This window comes from Fukomys damarensis, unplaced genomic scaffold, assembly GCF_012274545.1.
Source record: "Fukomys damarensis isolate Sample0158 unplaced genomic scaffold, DMR_v1.0_HiC HiC_scaffold_9, whole genome shotgun sequence".
Taxonomy (NCBI): Eukaryota; Metazoa; Chordata; class Mammalia; order Rodentia; family Bathyergidae; genus Fukomys; species Fukomys damarensis.
The window spans coordinates 7,537,007-7,559,240 of NW_022900921.1; the positions used below are offsets into that span (position 1 = coordinate 7,537,007).

Below are 22,234 nucleotides of genomic sequence, written 5' to 3' on the forward strand. Positions count from 1 at the left end.
TTTTTTTTTTTTTTTTTTCTCCAATGGGTGCCTACCCTGTGTGAGATCCTGTGAATGCCTAAACTGGCATTTCAACAAATACGGGCCAGTTCTGAGCCTTGACCCGGCCTTCTCACACAGGCAGGTTGTGATCATGTCAAAGGAAGATGCCATTGGTTTCAAGTCCACCAGAAATTCCAGAATGGTCCACTCTACACAAAGAAAATCTGAAAGGCTGAACTTTGAGTTGACTTTAACTCTTGTCCCCAATTTAAGCAGACCAGAGTTAGCTCTGACCACAGCCAATTGGGGCAGAGTTAAAGTGAAGGAACTCTCTGGAAAACCAACCAATCCCAGACCAGACCAGGCAGTATACCATTGTACGCTTGTATTGACAGCCCAGTCTGGGGTCTCAGCCCTTTTGCCACCAGATGTAGCATTTCAACCTAAATCTCAGGTCTCAGAGGGATCAGCTTATGAGATCATGACTAACTTGTACAGTGTTTTCTCCTCAACGGACACCTATGTGCTGTGATTAACCTGTTGTGTTTGCAGACATCTGCCTGTGCAGACTATTAGCTGATGGAAGCATAGCTATGATGTCTTACTGACTTGCTGGAAGCCAGAGAAGCCTGGTTTGTGTGAGGACATGTGAGGAACACATACATATCCATATTCATGCCCACACACCTGTGTGCACACAGCACTGTAGGTCAAAACTGGAAGAGCTCTTAGGAGAGAAATCAGCTGGCTCAGGAGTTTCCAGAATTTTGAGCTTCAAGCTCTACTTTCCAAGCAGAACGTTTGGGGTGAAGCATCTAATGTCAAACAGGTGGAGAACAGAGCTGTGTTTATGGATGAAATGGTGGGGAGGTAGGGCCTTGTCCCTCTGTCCTTCTCCTGACTCCAATGATAACCTGTAAACTATTTGCCCCAGGGTCATAGTGTGTAAAGTCACTGATCCAGTTGATCTCGCTGTTTTGTAGATCAATACACGCATTCCACTGGAGATTAAGATGACAGCCTGAAGACAGACAGCTCATGAGGTTCAAAGCCAGGCAGAACGTTGTGATTGTCGTAAGATTCCTTTTGTGACCCATGTATTTATGATCTGGTTTCTAATATAATTCACAAGAAAAAGAAGTCAATGGAAAAAGAAGTCCTTGGTCCAAGAAATAAGAGCTGAGACTCAAAGGTGACAGGATTGAATTGTGTAAAGCAAGTGTGAAAAGGGTGAGCGCAGACTTGGCCCTTTTCTTCCTCCACATGCAAAGAATACACACCCTGTTGCGGACACAGTGTGGACCCAAGGGGAATATGGACCTTGTTCTCTAGGAGCTCACAGCCTTGTAGGGCACACAAAGAGGACCACCGCAGCCTCAGAGGGAAAACTGGGAGAGACTTAAGACACACCGCAAGTCAGGGCTCTGTGGTTCACATTCCAAGTGTCAGCACAGATTCGAGGAACAGAGGACACACACGCTGGTCTCATGAAAACCTCTCTTCCTACGAAGGTGCAACCTGCCCCAAGTGTTTTTTGCTTGTTTGTTTGTTTTTGTTTTTGTTTGTTTTTTTTGGCAGGACAAGTGATAAATGAATTAGATCAATGGGCCCAGTGGTTCTAGTGGACTATGGTTTGTGTCCCTCAGTAGCTATGCCATGTTAGACACAAACCACTCTCTTATAGTTTTCTGATTTCTAGTGTGCAAATGGTACATAATAGTAGCTACCTCACAGGATTATTATGAGGATTAAATGAGATAACACACACAGTCACCTCTGCACAGTGCCTACTACTTTGGTACTTGTTATATATAGCCATGGTTGTTCTTATTTTAGGCAAAATCTGCCTCTATGACCTCTGAGCCTTCGTGAGTTCTGAACTATCTCCCAGAGCCTCAGAGAACAATCCTTCCACTCCCCCTCATGACAACCCTTCTGAATCAAGTACGTCATTCACTCCCCTCTCAGTCTTTTATTATTTCCCAGGCTCATCATCCTCATTCTTTTCAGGTACTGCTAACGTAACAAGGCCTCAGACTGTATTCCGTGCAACTGTTCCCTCTGCAGAGCTGTCATCCAGGCTTTTCTCTGACAATTTGGGGAACTTGACAAGTTCAACTTGTGCCATTCTGAGAATAAGTTTAAGTTTTCTGATTCAACCTAGTCTTGCCTCTTCTAGAGCTCCAGGGAAAGGAGCAGAGGGAATGCTCTCTCCCCGTGCAGCAGGACTTATTCAGGGAACTTTCTTCCTTGGCCCTTTCCCTAAGCAACACTGTACGGTCCCTCTTCCTTCTGATGCGTCTGGTATCTACTCAGGAGGGTCACTGAGCACTTAATAGCTTGGATGTGAAAGCACCCTGGGAAAATAAGTGAAGCTTTTCACCCTCAAGAGCTGTGTTCCAAGGTACCTGACTCATGTTCTGTTGGGCTGCTCGCCTGACTCAGTACCTGGTTTTGAAGCAGTTCTAACAACGCCTCACCTCCTTCAACCCAGTGACAATGATGATGGTGAATGTGATAATGCCAAGAATAAAACCCAGCATTCCTGAATTCTTAGTGGGGGCCAGACACTGTCCTAAGTCTTTAATCATAACAATCCTTTTAAACCTTCCACTAATTCTATGATGTACGTGCTATTGTACCTGCATTTTGAAAGCCAGAAAACTAAGCCTTGAAGAGGCTAAATAACTGGTAACAACACATAATCACTTCTTTTGTTTCCAAGCCCGCATGCAAATTAATAGTCATAATGATGGCCCAGATCCTTAAAGCATTCTCCAGATATTCACAGCAAGATAAAAGCACGTCCAGTGTAGTTACAGCGTTAAGCATCTCTTTAGGATATCATAATTATTTGAAATGTTTTTCCATTCTAATCCTTTGAAAATTGTAATTGAAATGATAGACGTGGTGACTATATTAAGTAGTTAATTTAATTAAGTATTTTTACTCTTAGCCATTCTACTTAAATGGCTATTTAGCATTATTTTGCCTCCTACAGTAGGTGCAGAGGAAAGAGTCTAATTCCAGCCAGTCTTCTAATCAGCCCTATACAACTGTAGGCCCCTATTCCCCACTCTGGAACTCAGTTTCTCTGCAAATACAGTGAGGGGTTTGGCCAGTTCTCCAAATGTTTTGCTTCTGAAGAGGTGAGAAGTCAGCATACTATGACTAAGGCCAACTGACTCCTGAGCTAAAAATGTCTTCTACATTTTTTAAGTCACTAGAAAAACTCAAAAGGATACTATTTTGCAACGTGTGAAAACTATAAAAAAGCCAAGTATCATCGTCTGACAAGACATTTGAGCATGGGGACCCTTTGCTATCATCTACAGCTGCTAATATATGCCAGTGACAGAACCAAATAGTTATGAAGCAATAAGGTACACAGACCCTAACTTCAATCTGCCCTTTGGCAGAAAACCTTTGGTCCCTGGTGTAGACGCAGAGTGGGCAGACACTACCATGCTTCAGAAAAACAAGAGGCTTGAGAAATATCTCAACAAGTTTAAGAGGGGGATTTCAAGCAGAAGAGTGCGCCTGACCCTGCAAGATAGAAATCTGGGTTTAGCATCCTCCTCTAACAGGGCAAGATATTTATTCTGGGCTCTTAGTCGTATTAGCCGTGATCTGAGGTTCTCTGTCCCTCACTGACTGGGGGACACCCTAAATCGAAGCCCATGTGTTCCTCCACTGACAGGGCCACTGCAGTTGTAAATAGGAGAGACTCTATCACTGGATGAGAGCCTGAATCTTGGCTTTCTGTGTGATGTCAGAGAAGTTTCCAAAGGCCTCTGAACCAGACCTTAGCAGTGGAAAAATGGGATGGACCCTCACCCATTTGTGCATGCAAATCTGCACAAAGCACCTACTGTGTAACTTCAATTCTCAGGATTGTGTAAGGGATTAAATAGGACTATGTAGAGAGCATTTAACAGAATGCCTGCTTAGGACAACTGTGTGAGAAAGATTTAAAAGAAGCCTGAGGTGGCTCTCAGTTTATGGTTTAATTTTTCATTTTCAGTGGCGGGAGCCTCGAAATCCACAAAAGGGAGTTGGGTGAACTTCTGTAATGCACTCGCAGTGGCACTTTAGCCATTATTGTCACTTTGTTATTCTCATGAGCAATACTTCTGAAGTTATGTATTGGTCAAGAAATGAGCACACCAGTGCACACCAGGCCAAGAGACAGCAGGTCCGGTGGGGCTGCCTCACCAGACCACAACCCAGCTCCAGCACATGCGGTGACTTCTCAGTCTGGCCACTGCTGCTCCTTCCCCCACTTTTCAGGGACTGAGAGGCGATTCCTAACCACAGAGGTGCATCAGAATCACAAGGCTCTATTACTACATTTAGTCGTATTTCAAGGTAATCCACTCACATGGTAGAAAATTACAGACGGGTACAAAAACTGAACACCTGCTGTTTCCAAAGTCACACTTCTGCTTTTTATGAGCACACCTTTGCAGTGAGTGCATAATGCTTACCTTCCTCACAGGGAGCTGGTACGTGTACGTAACATTTCTCAATTCATTCTTCATCTCCCCTCCCGCCCCTCTCCTTCCCCTCCTTCCATCTCTTGCCTTCCCATCTGAGAAAGATCTATCTCCCTCTTTCCTACTATCTTTTATTTTGCTCTTTATTTATATCTTGGATTCCTCATAGAACAGAAACCATGTGATATTTAAGCTGTGTGTCTGATTTATTTCACTTAACATTACGGTCTGAAGGTGCTCCCATTTCCCGACAAATGAGTCAGGCTTATATTTCTTTATATTAAAGTGGTACTTCTTAGAAGTAAGAATTTTAACCGTCTTCTCTGCTTTGTTACTCTTACTGTTTCCTCCGTCCTTCTGCATAATGTGTCCGTGTCTGCTTTTCTTGTTGTCAATTTAACCTCATCTGCAGCTCCCATTTGGGGACGAATCATTTCATGCTATGCCCCACACCCTCTCTTTGCTGCTCAATGTGCTACCATTTGGAATTGTTTTAATGATTACCTTTATACCCTCCACATGTCAAAGCTTGATTTTTGGTTCACCAGCATTAAAGCGTCACCAGACAGATGCAGTATCTGGTTTCTGTGCAGGGCTACAGAATGACGGCCATCAGGGATGACTATTTCATGGCAGCTCCCTGAGATTTTCTGTGAGTCCTTCAAACTGAGGACCATTGCCCTGGGCCTGCGGTGCTGGGCACCCAAACAACGATGGCAGGCGGGCAACCCCCATCACACCCTCTCACTGTTTTTGCTGTGGGGCAGCAGGAAACAGACAGGCAAAAACTCAATGACCTGAAGTTCCCAGGAGCACACTTATCCCAAGCTCCTTTCCGGGGGAGAGACACTCACTCCACAGAGAGCCACAAGACGTATGGGTGCCTAGGGGTACAGTGGAAGGGGCGTGGCTTTAGGAGACCTGACTTCTCACATTGAATGACTTGGAAATTAAGCACCTTGTAGGGCAATTTCTCTGTTCCTCCAAGGTACAGAGCAATGGGCTCAGCATCTGGATGCTTCTTACAAAGCAAGCAAAATCGCTCAGAGTACTGATGATCAAACGTCACAGTTAAAACCTTTAATAGAATGTAATTAGCACATTAGCGTCCTTAAACAATACTACACAATTAATAGCACAAATAAAGCAGATAAAGAAAAATGCACTAATTACCCCATATTACCTCCCAAGGTTCTTAATAAAATGGAAGAAGAAAATTAGAAAATGATTTAATTAAACCTTGGTTAATGAGAGTGCTCTGGGGACTAGAGTGAGTGAGGTGAACTTTCCAGATAACTGGTAGGCAAAGAGTCAGTATCTTTACACCCCTTTTTAGCTAAGAACATTTTTTTGTATTGTTAGAGTCCTTTTTCTCGTGTTATGGAGCAATCAAGTCCCATAACCACAAGTGATCAATGTTATCGTACAGTTTCTATTTGCATTCCCAGCATGACATTTTATGTCGGAGGGGAAATGTTAGCTATTAGATGAACAAATCTTGACCCTGAGTTACTTCTTCATTTGGGCGATTTTAGACAGTGTCACCGATAGGAGCTTCTCCTATCATTCTCTGTCTGTTCCTTTTCAGGGTGACTGGGGGAGCCTGGGGGGGCAGGGATCCCATGGGATCCCACCCATTCATCTCCACTAATGTGTGCCCAAGGTGTGGCTCCGCCTCTCCACCATGAGGCATCCTGGTGCTACACTGGCCCGCGTTTCTGTGCGAACAAATCCTGCCATTTCCTTTGGGCTGCATTACGCTTGAGATGGCAGCAGTCAGCACCAAATGCCCAGGAGCTTATTACAGATTTGAAAGTGACAGAATTTGACTGCAGGAGACAATTTCCATTTCATTCTCTCAATAGTTATTTCATGAACAAGATGTTCTTTTGAAAGTCTCTAAAGAGTGTGGGAAAACCTCTCCAATGTGCACTGGCTTTTAACCAGTGGAATAGTGGTGTTCTCCAGAAGGCATGGCATCTTGCAATGCACACTGGGTAGAGAAACCTTGTTCTGATTTCACCTATACCAACAGCTTGCCGGTGCCACTACTCAAATTGGCTACCGCTGTAAAACTCTGAAAACTGTGGCTATGGGACAAGCGAATCTCAAAAGTTACTTCCAACCTGACATTCTCTTTAGAACCAATTAAAATATATCGACTGGTATTTGCTGCCTGCTAATCAGATTTGCCTGGCTAATTGGTCTTCTTGCTGGAGAGAAGTCTCTGGCTTTTATTTTTTCACTCAGTGAATAAGTAATAAGTACTACTTCGTGCCAGGCATGGTCTAGGTGTTAGGTTCTGGGACATATCAGTGAACAATACAGAGAGGGCCTTGCCCTCTGAATCTGACATCCTGTTGGGAGGAGGCAGAACAATGGGACCAGATAATTTCAAACGTGAACCATGCTCTGGAGAGACTGGAACAGGTACTGGGACAGGGCTTGCTGGGATGGGTGCTGGCAGGGACTCCATTGGGTTCTCCAAGAATAGTCTCCCAAAGCAAGGACTGAGTACAAGTGGTTTCTTTGGGTGCCCAACCTAGGAATTTAGGAGCCACAGTAGAGAAGCAGGACGGTGAGGTAAGGAAAAGAAAGCGGACCATAAGGTGCACTTTAGACTGCTGAGGGAGTGCAGTCCCCCAGGAGCTCTGTAGATGTCAGTCTAGAGCATGCACCAGGGCAGAGGATTCTGGGACACATATCTACGGCCTCCCCACGTGTCACTGACCGAGAGCTGCTCCTGGACATGTTAATTCCTCACCACCTCCAGCTTACCCAGCATATGGGTGGGGAAGTAAGTGGTCACAATTAGGATATGATATAAACAGCAGAGTTTAAAGGGAGCGGCGTTGACACTGAATGAGGCGTTGACATTGTCTGCTACAGGGAAAGAACAGGCTCTTGAAATAGATGTTAGGAAAGACATTTCTAGCTTTTCTAGCTAAGACCCAGAAGATGGAAAGGAGCCAACCGGGGAAATAACATTCTCAGGGAAAGAAGTGAAGGGCACAGCAGGACTGGGCTGGGTTTGTTTATCAAGCAGAAGAACACTGGAGAATCACAGAATCTCGGAGGCCCATGTGGACGGATGTCTTCGAATCATGGAGCTCATTCTTTTAGCTGGGAAAACTAAGCGGTGTCATGAGAAATTAACAGATGTGGGCAGATCGCTGTGTGCCCCCAGATCCCCAGACAGCGCTGAGACGACCATTTGGGCCTCTCAGAGGCTCACAGAGGGCTCCTCCAACCACCGCGGCGTTTCCTCCACTCCTCCTTCCCTCTCTCTTGGGCAACTCATCCTGGATCAAATCCTTGCAGCGACCCCCAATTTGTGCATAAGAAGAGAGCTGAGTTTACACAAATCCGTAGGAGATCCTACCTTGGGCTGCTGCCTGACCTCATTCCCCACCCTCTCCTCTCCTCAGCCATCATACTACAGTCACAGCAGCCTCCTGACTGTTCTGGAACATGCCAACAACGCTCCACCTCTGGGCCCTTGCTCAGAACGCTCGTGCCCAGAGACTCCCCAGAGCCCACTCACAAGCAGAGACCCTGAGCCGACAATTCCCCTCGAGTCTGCCCTGCACTTTCCCTCCGAAGCCTGGTAGTGCCCTTCCTTGTCCATTCGCCTCATTATGTCTCTCTTCACAGGACTCGGTTCTGCCATACCGTAGGTGTGATGGGACTACACCGTGCTATGTATGAGTTTGTTTGTAGTCTGTCTTTCCCACCAGAGTGCAGGGTGCATTAGAAAAAGTCCCGCTTCATTCACCTCTAGAGATAGTGCTCAAAGATGAACTGCATAACTGAGGGACTTAGTTCCAGCCCCATCTGTGGTGCTAACTCTCAGAACGACTTTGTGCAATTCTTTTCTCCTACTCTATCTCAGCTTCTTTATCTGGCAAATAGGCATATAATTTTTACTTTATACAGGGATGAAGTGAAATGAGGTCATCCATATGAAAGTACTGCACATTACTGAATATATTATATAAATGTAAGGTTTCCTTTTAAGTTGAAGGCTTCCTGAGTTTTAGCAAATTTTACTGAATTGCATGGAAATTCCACTTTCAATAAAGAATCCTTTGTGGATGTTAGAACTGATCAGGCCTCATCACGTAGAGCCGATCCGGTCCACTGTGCATGAAAGAGCTCAGGGCGAGGGATAAAGCCCAGATCAGAATCCAGCCTCTTCCACAAACCTGCCAGTGACCTTGGGGAACTCACAAGAACTTGTCCACGATGGGCTTCAGAATTCTTTTCTCTCTAAAGGGTGCGGGCTGGGGCGGTGAGCGAGGAGGCGCTTGTTTCACGTATCTATGTTATCGTAACAGCCGAGCCATGCACTGGTCACTCAGCTGCAGCACCGCTCATTGATCCCTCAGTCTCCGGCAGCCCTGACACAGCATGTTTGCTGCCCTATCATGCCAGTTTCCTGTCCTGCACTGGACAGACAAACATACCATCAAGTAACTTAGTCCAAGTCAACCAGAGACTCGGGAGCTAGTACTTCTGCCCAGACAGGCTGGGTCCAGGGAGCCACTTGTCACCACTGTGCTCACCCTGCACAAGCCAAGCAACACCCAGTTCCACTGTAAAACCCTACCATTCTGTGACATGGGCGAGTTGACTTAGTTAGAGAACTTATCTTGATTTCTCCCCTCCCCTCCTTCCACAGGGCTTCATGGACATTGACTTAAATAAATTCAAGGAGAGTGGAGCAAACGTGACTGGTTTCCAGCTGGTGAACTACACAGATACCATCCCAGCCAAGATCATGCAGCAATGGAAGAACAGCGATGCCAGAGACCACACCCGGGTAGACTGGAAGAGACCCAAGGTGTGGGGATGGGCAGCCGTCATCAGGGAAGGGCCAGCCTGGTCCCTTGCTTGCCCTAGACTTCTGGGAAGTGTCTGTCAGCTTTAGAAAAGAATAGCTTTTCCAAAAGGAACGAGCAAAGGAAAATATATCCATAAATGTTTTTGAGTGTATCATGCAAGATTCAGAAAACCCAAAGTGACAATGCTTTTAGCAAGACAGACATTCTGTTTTTCTCTCTGGTGAACAAAATTCAAGACTCAGCAGCCCCATCTTGTTCTGCTGTCCTTAGCACATGGCTTCTGCCTTACTGTGCAAGATGGCTGCTTAAACTCCAGCCATCACCTCAGCATTCTATCTAGCAGGAAGATAAAAAGGGTAATGGAACACACAACTGCTTTCTTTAAGAATGATTTGCAAAAAAGTCACACAAAGATTTTCCACTTAGATGGAAACCACCCTCACATGACTGCAAAGGAAGCCAAAAACTTCTGTCTGTACTCTAGGTGGGAACACCATGTTACACAGCTCAGGAGGAAGCTGTATGAGTTATACAGTGAGGCGGCTCTGTTCTGGACAGCCATGTGCCCAGCTAAATATCGGGAAAGCTCATTAAGGGTTATCCAGCAGATCTCTACCTCAGAGTCAGCTATCAATTATCATGCACAGTGTCTACTTCCCAGAAATGCCTCTCCTGATCCTGCGGCCAAATTCTATTTTGTTTGCTATTTGGGAAGAGTTTAGAATAAAGAGAGCAAGTAATTTTTCTTCCCATGTCAGATCAAATAGCTTGGCAGAGGCTATGCAGGAGGCTGGGTGAAGAAGGATTCTGAGGCCAAGCTGTTATCTGGGGCAGTGAGTCCCTGGCCGACTTTTTCTTGCTGGTCAGTCAATTTGTTTTTGTAAATTGCAGGCCATATAACTGACATGCTTCTCAGCCCTCTATTGATCAAACTAACCTAATTCTTCCACAAGGAAGACTTAGCCAGGGATGGTGGCTCCTGCCTGTAACCACAGCTAAGTTAGCAAGACTCTTGACTCAAAAGAAGACGGGGAAGTAGCTCCATGGTGAAGTATTTGCCTATCAGGCCAAGGCCCTGGGTTCGATCCCCAATGCTGCAAGAAAGGGTTAAGGATGGAAATTAAGACTTACTTCATTATAAGCTTAAATAAACAAAAATCTCAAATGTGCTTTAAATCAGTGAGCGAGCCAGACGCAGGAACCAATTAACTAATACGCAAATACACCACTCAATTTCCAAATGTAGCATAATTTTTTTAAAAGAGAAAAAAAAACCCAGTGTTAAACCCTATAAACATACTTAAAATTCATTCTGCAGCTCACTACTCTGCGCTTACAATGCGCCAGACAACACCAGAGGATTAGGAACGATTTAACAAAGAAGATAGATATGGGCTCCAAATCCAGAAATTATTTTCCTGAACTGTTATCCTGCTTTGGTATCATCTACCTGTTTTGCCCCCGTTTGCTCCTGTGTGGAAGGAACTGAGAGCTACCATGAATACACTCCAGGAAAGTTCACAGGATGTAAACTTACCACTTGGGAGACCCACAGTCCAGAAACAATTAAGAGCTCACTTGTCTCAGAATATTTTTTTCTTCCACTGTTACAAGAAACGGTGAAATAATCATTTCTTCTTGGCTCCCAATTGGTGACTATAATGCAGAGAAAACCAACTGATTTTTCATGTGTGTGGCCTGCGGTGTTGGATTTGTTGTATGCGTTTTCCCCCTATTAAGCTAACGTTGCTTAAAATCACCACAATGCACACACGAGTCTAGAATTCCGGTTTCTTTTTGAACATCCCAGCTGGCTGAACTGAACTCACCCTTCACAGTGGCACTGGCGAGTGTACGGAGCAGGCCGTGGGAAGGGCTGGGGTCACTCCCTGGTCACCGTGTCCCCCAGCCCCGCTCCTTCCACCTAGTGTGCTGCACAATTCTCCTCACCAGGAGGCACATTCCCACGTACAGCTCCCCACCTTGCCTTCCCATCAGCTCCCTCTGATACCTGTCCCGTTCCTCCCTCCAGTACACCTCTGCGCTCACCTATGATGGGGTGAAGGTCATGGCGGAGGCTTTCCAGAGCCTACGGAGACAGAGGATTGATATATCTCGCCGGGGGAATGCTGGGGACTGCCTGGCAAACCCAGCTGTGCCGTGGGGTCAGGGGATCGACATCCAGAGAGCTCTACAGCAGGTAAGGCTGGCAGTTTTCTCATTTCCTGGGAGCCTACTGGAGAAGTTAGCAGCAGATTTCAGTAGCTTTTAAAACCAAAAGGGAAATGCTGAGGATTTAGCTCAGTGGTTCTGCTGCCTGTCTGGCAAGCATAAGGACCCGAGTTCGACCCCCAGTCAAAACAAAAAAACCATCAGGGAAAACATGCATGGAGTTGGGAACAACCACTGAATTGTGTGTGCAGCTCTTGGTACAGATGGAACCTCATGTCAAAAATTACACAAATAGATAATGTAGAATAGTCATTCCTTGTAGTACAAAAGCTGTATTTTCTGCTTGGGGATTATGGTGAACAAGGACAGCCAATGATTTCTGTATTTAGAAAGGGCACCGGAAATATGCAGGGATGATGGCAACACATATTAGCAGTCTCCTGGACTTTGTTTTCATTGCCTTTGTTCTGAGGGCACATTTCAGAAGGGTCTGCTGTATGGGGGCCCCTGGAAATGTTTCACAGTACTTCCAGTCCTACTTTCTAGCTTCCTGGCTTGGCAACCATCAATTCTGTTTGAGTTTAGGAACAGTTAAAGAATAAGAATAGAAATGGTTACGCCCACTCCCATCGATTGGCTATGCAAAGGATTCTAAGGCTGAAAGCAGATACCACAGCAAAGAGCATAAATATTCAATTAGTGATACGTGTGCTGTAGAAGCAGGATGAGACAGTGGTACCTGTGGGCGGATATTTAACATTCCAGGTTTAGAAAATTCTGAGGACTGCACTCTCTGCTTTATCACTCTTGGATCTACTAGAAGTCTCTAGAAGTTCCCTGAGCCCAAGCTGGTTCTCAGTCTGCGAAGCATAGCACAGTGTTATGCCTCAGATGCCTCCTGATGGAAAAATTGTACTTCCAGAGACTGGGGAGGGCTAACAGCAAATGAATGACAAATCATCAGGTAACAGTAAATCTGCCACAGGAAGATACTCTGTGGTAAATGTCGCTCAGTACCCGCCCTCCCCGACCAGTCCAGTTGCCAACTCTACCACATTCAGCAGAAGGTGGATTTGTGCTCTCGGGAGGGAGAGAGGTGTCTCTGAAGGAAGGAGAAACACAGAGTAAAATGTACAACAATTCCCATTTGCTTTCCAAACACGTGTGCGCAGCTCTGGGTTTTCACAACCTGCAAAACGAGAGAAAGGACAGCCACCAGTTGTTCCTCAGGCCTGCTGAAGTGCCTGGGTGTAGAGGACGTGAGCAGGGCTTGTCCTTTGAACGTGAGCGGGGCCGCTCATCAGAAGCCCCAGGAACCAGAGGGACACACGCCAAGGAAGACCACCAGCCGCCATATCTGACCCCCCCTTTCTCCAGGCAAGGTGGGCCCCAGTGACGCGGTAGCGACGGCAGACACCAGGCAGCTTCCGGAATGAACAATGGCCAGCCCCCAGCTTATTTAAAATCCTCTTGCAGATATGACAGTCAAGACAGACTCTGCAATGTAAGCCAGGTTTCAGAAGGTTCCAGGGACTTTCCCTTGGCTCCATGCCCCTTCCAACTCCCTGGCCTCCCCTATCTTAATGACATCCCTGGAAGGGTATTCTGATGGCACTGTGAGAGGGACAGAGCCTGAGAGGCGATGCAGAGCGAGAGCAAGGGCTCTGAACCAGGAGGCAGTGGAGCTGGTCCGCAGATCTCTCCAAGCAGACTTAAAATAGTCATTCAGATCTCCCGGGGACCTCCTGTTCTTTATCCATAAAAACGAGGAGGGTGGAAAGTCAGCTCCTAAGTCTGAACTGGCTCAGAGAATCAGAATCAAATGTGTGAGGCGTAGTGGTGCATTTTTATAATCCCAGAACCCCAGGAGGCTGAGGCAGAAAGATAGCAAGTTTCAGCCTGGTCAAACTAGTGATATAACAAGGCCCTGTCTTGTGATGAAAAAATGAAAAAGGGATAAGGAGATGTAGGTCAGTGTTTTCTTATCTCATGTTCTAACTGAAGCCCTACTGCTTAGAATATCTGCTCATTCTATTCCTGCCACCAGTAGGGCTGGAAATGAAGCAATTTTTCCATGTCAAAAGAATAATGACCTTTTGTGTTGTCTTGGAACCAAGAATTGTGTGCATGCTTTTCATCAAGAGTCTGCATACTGTGGCCTGAGGCCAAGCACTGAGGACAGTACGAGAAGGCAAGGCCTGCCCTCAAGAGACACAGCACTATAGGGAACAAAACAACCAACTAGAAAGCTCCTACCCTCAGACTGATGCCTTATCAAATCATCCTTAGGCACCTAGAATCAAAAAAGTTTATTGCTCAATGAGATCTTAGAGATTCCTCTGGTTTTCCCACACTTTACCAATGAGACAGCTGACTCACAGTGGCCATTGTCTCCTGCAGTGTCACACAGCAGCTTCACAGCAGGCGGAAGCAGGCCCCTCACCAGGGCTCCCCTGCTGTCCTGTCCAGGCCATCCCATACCCCAGCCATGTCCACTGTGCAGCCATTTTGCCTTCTGGAACCATCTTCTGAAATAATCCCACCCTAGAAGCAACTGTGCCTGCGACCAGCTAGGTAAATCCTGACAATGTCTCCTCCTTGGAACCCAGTCCCTGGGGGCTCAGGTCTCAGCCTGACCAGGCGGGTGGGTGGGGCTGGGGCTCAACTGGTCAGCTAGTCAGGCCTGCAGGTCCAGCACAGCCTACCTGGAGGCTGACACACTGCAGAGTCTAGTTCTGGAAATGAGTGGTAACAACAGCTATGATGTGTTAAGGGTTTGCTATGCTCAAAACGCTGAACATTTATGCCTGTTATCTCACTGAATCCGTGATATAGCACAGGAAGTAAGCTACCTTTTATTAATTGTGCTCTATAAATGGAGAAACTAGCTGGTGGTGAAACTGGACTCCAGTCCACCGTTAGTTGACCTCTCCTTCTGTGCACTTAATTGTTCACAAACCTCAAAATACCCAGCCCAGGAGGGGAGACGTAAGACCAGTGATCCAGGCCCACAGCAGCATGCAGCCTCAGGCCATATCTGTGCACCCACACACTCCCCACACTAATTTCCCTAGCAGCAGAATGAAGACAATCTGCCCACCTACTTGTGAGGTCATGGACCTTTAAGGACATGATTTTTAAAAAGAAAAACTTTGCAGTCTTTTCCCCAGGAAAATGTACACATGTACGGACATATGTAAATTTCCTTGAGACCAAGAGTGAGGGGAACACAGATACTGCTAGAAGCTAAGCCCAAACCTCAACTTTAAAACACCTGCCCTAAATATTCATCATTCGCTTTCATTTCTGTTTTTGCAAAATGTCAGCCAATCACCAGGCATATCAAAGGGAAGATATGCCCAGCAATTTGCTAGAGGGAGCTGGGATAGTATGGCAGTAAGAGGAGCGCAAGACAGTCACCGCCTTTCAGTCACCGCCTTGCAAGGCAAGCTTAGGAGCAAGAATGGCCCGAAAGGTGTGGATTGAGGCCTCAATCACACAGACAAGCTTTGGTGCCATGGATGATCAGGAGGGCAGAATGTATCACTGAACAGGAACAATGGCAAAGCTTTCTGTAGGGACTAACTGCACCTTCAGCAGGATGCCAATGTAATTTATCATCTAAGCTGGGACACCTAAGAGTGAAAGGGGAAGAGAGGAGTTTTGCTCGGCAGTGGAGCGCTTTCCTAGCAAGCACAGGGCCCTGTGCACTCCCTAGCACTGAAAAAAGTGACCAGGAGAGCTGCTATCAATTACTCCACAGCAAGAGTTGTACAATGGAACTTCCGCAAACTGAGATGGACGATCACCTGAGCTCTAAAGGAAGGGTGAATCTGAACAAGGAACAAATCCAGTTCTGGGTAGGAATGTTAATCTTGCCCAGCAGCACAGCAGGCTAAGGTGCATGCAGAGATTTGTGAGTGTCACATTTGGCCTGTTAGGGGACTCTGGCACAGCAGAGCTGGGCTCTAACGATGGCTCCACCCAGCACAAACTAATGGGAAGTGTTGCGGGGAGAGGTGCCTTGGCCTGATTAGCCAACTCTTCTAGGCCTTCATTGCTGCATTTGCTAAATGGACACAATCCTCCTGTTACTGCTTTGCCTGCTGATTTGTCACCAGGGCCCAAATTTTAAGCTGCATAATGTAAATGCCTCTTTGAACTCAAATGAAATATACATGTGAGATTAGTTAGAGCTAAGATTATTCTTCCCATAGATGTGTCAGGGAGGGGGTAGAAGCTCAGGGGGATTCTGAGACTTATTCTGTCCAGGATAACTAGGTTGTGATCCTGGTGGAGTACAGGCTTCACAAGTCACCATCTGGCAAAAAGGAAGGACCTACCTCACCCAGGTGGTCATGGAACTTGAAGGTAATGTCAGTGAGTTTGACTTTTCTGCCAAAGCAGGGGAACTCATCAAGGAGAAGGTGTAGCATAAAAAGAGGGACCAAGATGGAAACTAGGTATTTCCTGTGCTTCACAGATGAATAAGAATGGAGGAGGAGACTCGGGAATTAACCCCTCAGAAAGAAGAGGACCACAGAGTCCAACACCTCAGCCAAAGAAGAGATTTGCTTATCTTTGAAAGTGCCTTTAGCAAAGTGCAGGGGCTAAAAGCCAAATTGCACGCCAAAATCAACTTAAAAGATTGGTCAGAAGTATATTCTGAAGTTTTAAATATTTTTTAAAAGGCAGTCATGAAGAAGTTACAGAAGCCCTGGTCCCGAGAGGCTCAACTGTGTCTTCCAGGGCTGCTTTTCCTGGATTCTGGATCAGAACAGGGTGAGGAAAAAAAGCTAAAGGGAAACTGACCAAGATTCTGTGCTTGGTCGGAGTGTAGTCGAGCACCTGAACCTCCTCCTGGGCTCATCCATCCACTTCCAAGGAAAATCCAGCTTTGCTACAGGGCCCTGCTCACTCAGCATAGCGCCTCCACATCCTCCATCATCCCGCAGGCAACTTCCAACCACACCGCTTTGTCAAAAGTAAGAATCCTATTCGGTTGTGCTAGCCAAAATCCCTCCTACTCCTGGGGTTTCCACTTAGTAATTTGTCATCCGATGACCCCAACCCTGTACCTCAGTTATAAATCCCCCCATCCATGCTATATTTGGAGCTGAGCCCAATTTCTCTCCCACACTGAATCTCATCACAGTGATCCTATGCCTATCTCCAATGTCCAGAATGAGGCCTTTCTTACTGTGCTTTAACAAGTGCCACTGAGTAATTTTTAACATGGCTCAAGTCACAGAGACTTTAACTAGCATTCTCCTGCCACCAGGCAGTAAAGAAAATGTATGCTTCAGTGTCTCACCAGCAGCAAAGTCTGGGCTGGCACTCAATACCATTTACAAGAAACCCAAGGTTAATTCCCCATCTATCAGGGAGGAAGCTGACGGGCACCAGGATGGCTCCAGGAGTTGCAGAAGTAGGAACCAAGCAGAAATGTCTGGGCTCCATCCATCCATCTGCCCTTGGTCACCACGGGGGCGGAGGGAGGGATGGGCGGGCATCCAGAGCTCAGACCTGATCGATGGGACTGCACATTCAGATGTACACAGAGCGGGTATTTTCTGAGAGGCTTCCTCCTCTGACTCCAAGATCTGACTCTCCCAGATGAATGGTTTGTGGCTGAGCCACTCCCTTGACCTCTCCTTGTTCTGCTGTCACGAATGGTGGTTCTGAGATGCCTCCTTTCCCGTTCTGCAACACCATCCCTTAACTCCATGCGCATAGGTTAGTCTCCCCAAACAGATGGCCGAAGTCTTCAGTTATCCCAGGTTTCTGATTAAGTCTCAGGGAGATTATCTACAAAATGGGCAAAATGATCTCTGCCCTGGCTTTTGGCCAGGAGTTCACGAGATTTTTGTAAACAGCAGAGAAGCAGCTGCTTTTGAAGACACTGTGACAGGGCACGAGGATCTGTGCTCGCTAGAGCTTTGCAGGTCTGATCTTTGACCTTTTTTGGAAACAGACGGAGGTATATAAAAGTGATAGCAACAAAATCTTCATATCTGCTTAAAGAGTCCCCCATTCTCTGCTGTTCAGTAACTTACTGGACAAATAGCCTTATTATATTATTTTCTTTTCGATATCGCTCCTCCATGTAACAAGACATGATCACCATTATCTAAATAATATATACTTATGCACACTTATGTTCCAGAAGAGATGATAAGAAATTCAGTTCTCTGAGAAGGAAAAGAGAAAATAGGTTCAGTGAGAAGCCCCCACTAACTATTTGGGAAGGGACAGATAACATCTGGAGAGAGGCAGCAGGTGCCCTGGGTGGTAGTGGAGGGCAGGTAGCATGCACTACGTGGCACCTTTATGTGTGGCCCACTGAGAGCCCAGCACAGTAGGGCTGGCCCTGGCTTGAGAGACCCCTTCACACTTTAAGGGATCAGAAGCTCTGGGTCTTCAACTTCTTAGTCCTGAGTCTTGAGCAGATCACTTTACTTCCCAGGGCTTGGGGTTCTCGGTTCTTGTGTAAGTGAAGATCATCATAATTTCCAAATAGCAAAATCTCACGGATTCCTATGAATGTAAATAAAGCATTGTGAAATCACTTCATGAATGTGAACTACTTGGGAAGTGGTGGTGGTGTGAGTATCACCGTTAATGACAACAACGGCATCTGTCAAATACGGTGGGCCAGTCATTGATCATAAATATCTCATTTAATCTTTCAAACAAACTTAAGGCATAATTAACTCTGATGGTTCCCATTAGATGAATGAGGAAAATAAGCCAGAGAGAGAGCATGCAATTTTCCATACTAATGTGCCATGTTGATGACCAGTGTAATATTTGAGACAAGCCCAAAATATAGATTCCCCCCTGCTTAGACTGCTAATGACGTCTTCGGGCAAATCAGTCTACTGTCCAGTCATCTGCACATCTACTGCACTCTGTTTTTCTAAACGAAAGAATCAAACTGGTAGCTGCCAATGTAATAACACTGCCTTGTGCCTGAACCAGTGGGAAAGCCGAAGGTGGACAAGAGGTAACCAAGGAGAGAAGAAGGTGAAGCTTCCAATGGGCCAGAATTGCTCCTTTCTTTTATTCTTTACAGCAGGATCTGTGCTTTGCTTTCTTTCTGAAAAGTAAGGACAGCCCAGCCTTTTTAAGAGCTGGAGCATTCTCCAAATTTCAACTGAGAAAGTGAAGAGCTTGTTGTATAATTTGCTCAGTGCTCTGGGCCTGTCATGGCTTCCCCACTGAGACTTCAAACCAGAAGGTGATGAAGGGGTCAGCTCAGAACTGGTGCACATGTGCGCGCACGTGCGTGCACACACACACACACACACACACACACACACACACATCAGCTATTCTTACACCTTCTAAAGGCAGAGGAGCTGACTGCTGTCAGAAAGAAAAAAAAAACTCTTGCAAGACTTCCTTTTCAGCTACCTGAAGGGAGAAAAAACATAAACAGCACTGGGCCACAGGGGCGCATCTGTGTCGGTAACAGACAGACTCATTTTGCTGGCCTTGGGTGAAAGGGATGTGAGAACACACAGCAGCAGGCCACCATGAAGAATGTGGATTCTGACAGGCAGCTGGACTCACCCTCGATCTGAGGGTAGACTTGGACGAGATATACTGGTCATCTGCAGAGCTGCAGGCTCAGTCCCAAAGGTCTTGAATCCCCTTGTTGACCACTTGACCCTCTACACAGACTTGAAGATAGGAGTCTGTGAACATTTAATCTGACTCACACAAGGAGAAGAAATCCCATAATGCATGGTTCGGGGCTCTAATGCAAATTTTACATTAACCTACTGAGACCTCTGTAAAGCCCCCCACACACTGGTCTGAGCATAAGAAGTTCCCCTCAAGGGCTCTTCGGCCTTTACAGCATTTTCACCTTAGCTGCTTCATTTTCGGTAGGCAGGGTAGGAATGTCAGGCACTGGAGGCTTAAAAAGAGGAATCACCCAACATCCCCAGGTGTTAATGGGGAAGCTGGAATCAAGCCCAGGTCTTTATATTTCCAGGTATGCTACCTGCCCTCTGCTGCTGCACGGGGAAGCCTCACAGTGCAGTTAGGAACCACTGTCAAGCGTCACGTGAGGCATCATAAGGCTGATCCCTGCTCTTGGTCTCCTCAGGACCTATCAGCACTTGGCACGTCACTCTCTTCCCTTTGTAGACCTTCCTCGGTTTCCTCATCTTCAGATGTGTGTCTGAGAAGGACGGAATAGCAGTGGCGGTGCTTGATTAGGGGTGGTAAAGAGACTTCACCGTGTGCACACCGACCCACGGTTACTGTCTCCCTACAGTACTGGATGAAATGGTACTCACATGAACCCCAGTTTGATGGCAAAGAACTCTGCTTTGTACAGGTGCCTGCCGTAGCCAGAGGGTAGGGAGTTTTTAGCAGTCAGGCTACTCCAAACCCTCATACCATGTGACATTTGTGAGCTTGAGATTTTCGCTTCAGACAGGAACAGCAAACAAACATGAAGTTGAACTTCTGAGTTCACAGATCACCATTTGGCTGTGTTTTCCAGGTGCGATTCGAAGGGCTGACAGGAAACGTGCAGTTTAATGAGAAAGGGCGCCGGACCAACTACACCCTCCACGTGATAGAAATGAAACACGATGGCATCCGGAAGGTAAGGCCACCTTGAACCCTCTTCAGGGCAGCCAGGACCAACCAGGGCTCCAGCCTGAGCTGAGGGCCCCGGGAACCCCCCTTTGCCTGAGCTGCAGCTGTGAAGACACTCAGGCATGGTAGGCTCTAGACTGGGGTCTGCTGCTGGCCAGCATGGACTTGGGGAAGTCGGGTCCCTTCTCTGAGAATGCCTTCGCTCATTCCCAAAGTAAAGGTTAAAATCTTTCACAAATGGAAAGGGGACCAAGAGACGGAGGAAGGCAAGGGCGGGAGAGAGGGATGTAAAAAGATGTGTTGTGTACGTGCACTAACTCCCCACAATGAATGTCATCATCCTGTACAGCAAAAAATTAAAATAGTTGCTTCTGTTGTAGGGTGCTTGTAAAAATGCAAGGAATCGGAAAAATTTTGAAAATACAAATAAGAGATGTGAACAAAGGCCACTGCCCTTCTTGGTAGACCCTGAAGAACTTAATAATATTGTTTATTAACACAGTTATCTATCTTCTGCTGGTCTACGCTTGGTCACATGTACTCTATTTTCCACACACGTTACACTTAAAAATGTGTGTACATGTGAATATGTGTGTGTGTGTGTGTGTGTGTGTGTGTGTGTGTATGATATGAATGTATATGCATACTGAAATTCTTTTAAGACATTCAAATCCTCGGGATAATTTTCAGAATTCCACCAGACCTTGTGTGATTTGGCCTCTGCCAGTTCTTCTAACCTTGACCCTTGTCGCTCCTTTCCTCCCCACTCCAGTCGTCCCAACTGCCTTTCACTCCCCTCTGCTGGGACTGACTCCACCTGACTCTATTCTTTGGCCTGGCCAGTGCCTCCTCAGCCTTCAGTACTCACAGCTAGTGTCATTCCTCAGAGCAACCTCTCCTGGCCTCCTGAGCGTCTCATGTCAGCCTCTAGCTCTGTGTTCTTGGCCTTCATCGCACCTCTAATTCCATGCAATGGACGCTGTTGTTTCCAGAGGGCATTGGACAGTGTGGTGTGAGCACATTAGGGTGTCCTCGATCTGTGAACAAGCTCTGCTCTCATGGGCGTGGAAGCCTGGCTTTACCACTTACTATTCTGCCACGGTGGACAAGCGCCTGAGCTTGTCCTCCTCAGATAAGTGGGGATCACCACAATACTGTGACTTCATAAGGCCCTTAAATGAATCAAATGGCCTGCAGCATGCAGAAGTTCAAAGTACCGATCCTGGCACGTTATCTCCAACAATGCTCTGTGTGGCTGTTCCATCAAATGCACTTGCCACCAGCATCAAGTGGCTATTGAAATGTAATGTTTAATTTATTCAAATGTAAAAACCAGTCCCTTCGTGGCACTCACCCCATATCAAGGGCACAACAGCCACATGGGGCACATGGCTTTCGAAACACTTTTCACATCACAGGTAGCCAGTGCCTTTTCCTCTGCTCATCGGTAGATCTTCGTCATCACAAAATATAAGTGGATGGCTCTGGGCTCTGTGTCTTCAGCTCTCACAAACCTGTCCTCTCTTTTCTCTTACTGAGAGCTCCCTCTTCCACCTCATCTTCTATCTCAACTGATCCCATCCATCCATCCAGGCTGTGTTAACTTCCCGTTGATGCTGTAACAAACTGCTGCAAACAGTGGCTCAAAACAACCCAGACTTGTCTCCATGCAGTTCTGTAAGTGTCCCTGGTCGAAAATTAATGTGTTGGTCAGGCTGTGATCTTTTCTAGGAGCTCTGAAAGATAATCAGTTTCTGTGCCTTTTCCAACATTCCCTAGAAGCTTCCCAAAATTCTTGGTTCAAATTATCCTCCCTCCAGCTTCGAGCCCAGCAACAACACACCACCCTGAACTTCTTCCACTGTTATAGCTTCGCCCTGACCACAAGGAAAGGTTGTCTGCTTTTAAGGATGGAGTCGTGGTGTTTCTCTCATCCAGGTAGTCCAGGCTAATTTCCCCATTAAAGATCACATCGGAAATGTCCCTTGTGATATACAAGACAGCATGTTCACAGGCTCTGCAGATGAGGGCAGAGACATTAGGGCGCTCATCTACCTGCCACAAAGGCCAAGTTTAAATGTCTCCCCTTTCACTACGTCCTCCCAACCAGGAGCAGCCTTCTCT

General features: G+C 46.5%; 1 protein-coding gene across 4 annotated transcripts in view; it reads left to right on the forward strand.

Annotated features, from left to right (window-relative positions):
- Positions 1–22,234, forward strand: part of Gria1 (glutamate ionotropic receptor AMPA type subunit 1) — a 303,361-nt gene that overhangs the window by 169,501 nt on the left and 111,626 nt on the right. For all 4 annotated transcript variants that reach the window (XM_033761584.1, XM_010639694.2, XM_010639693.2 and 1 more), the window contains exons 6-8: positions 9,160–9,321; positions 11,355–11,522; positions 20,013–20,117. In XM_033761584.1, coding sequence (XP_033617475.1) covers positions 9,160–9,321; positions 11,355–11,522; positions 20,013–20,117 — 435 coding nt within the window. The remainder of the gene's footprint in view (positions 1–9,159; positions 9,322–11,354; positions 11,523–20,012; positions 20,118–22,234) is intronic.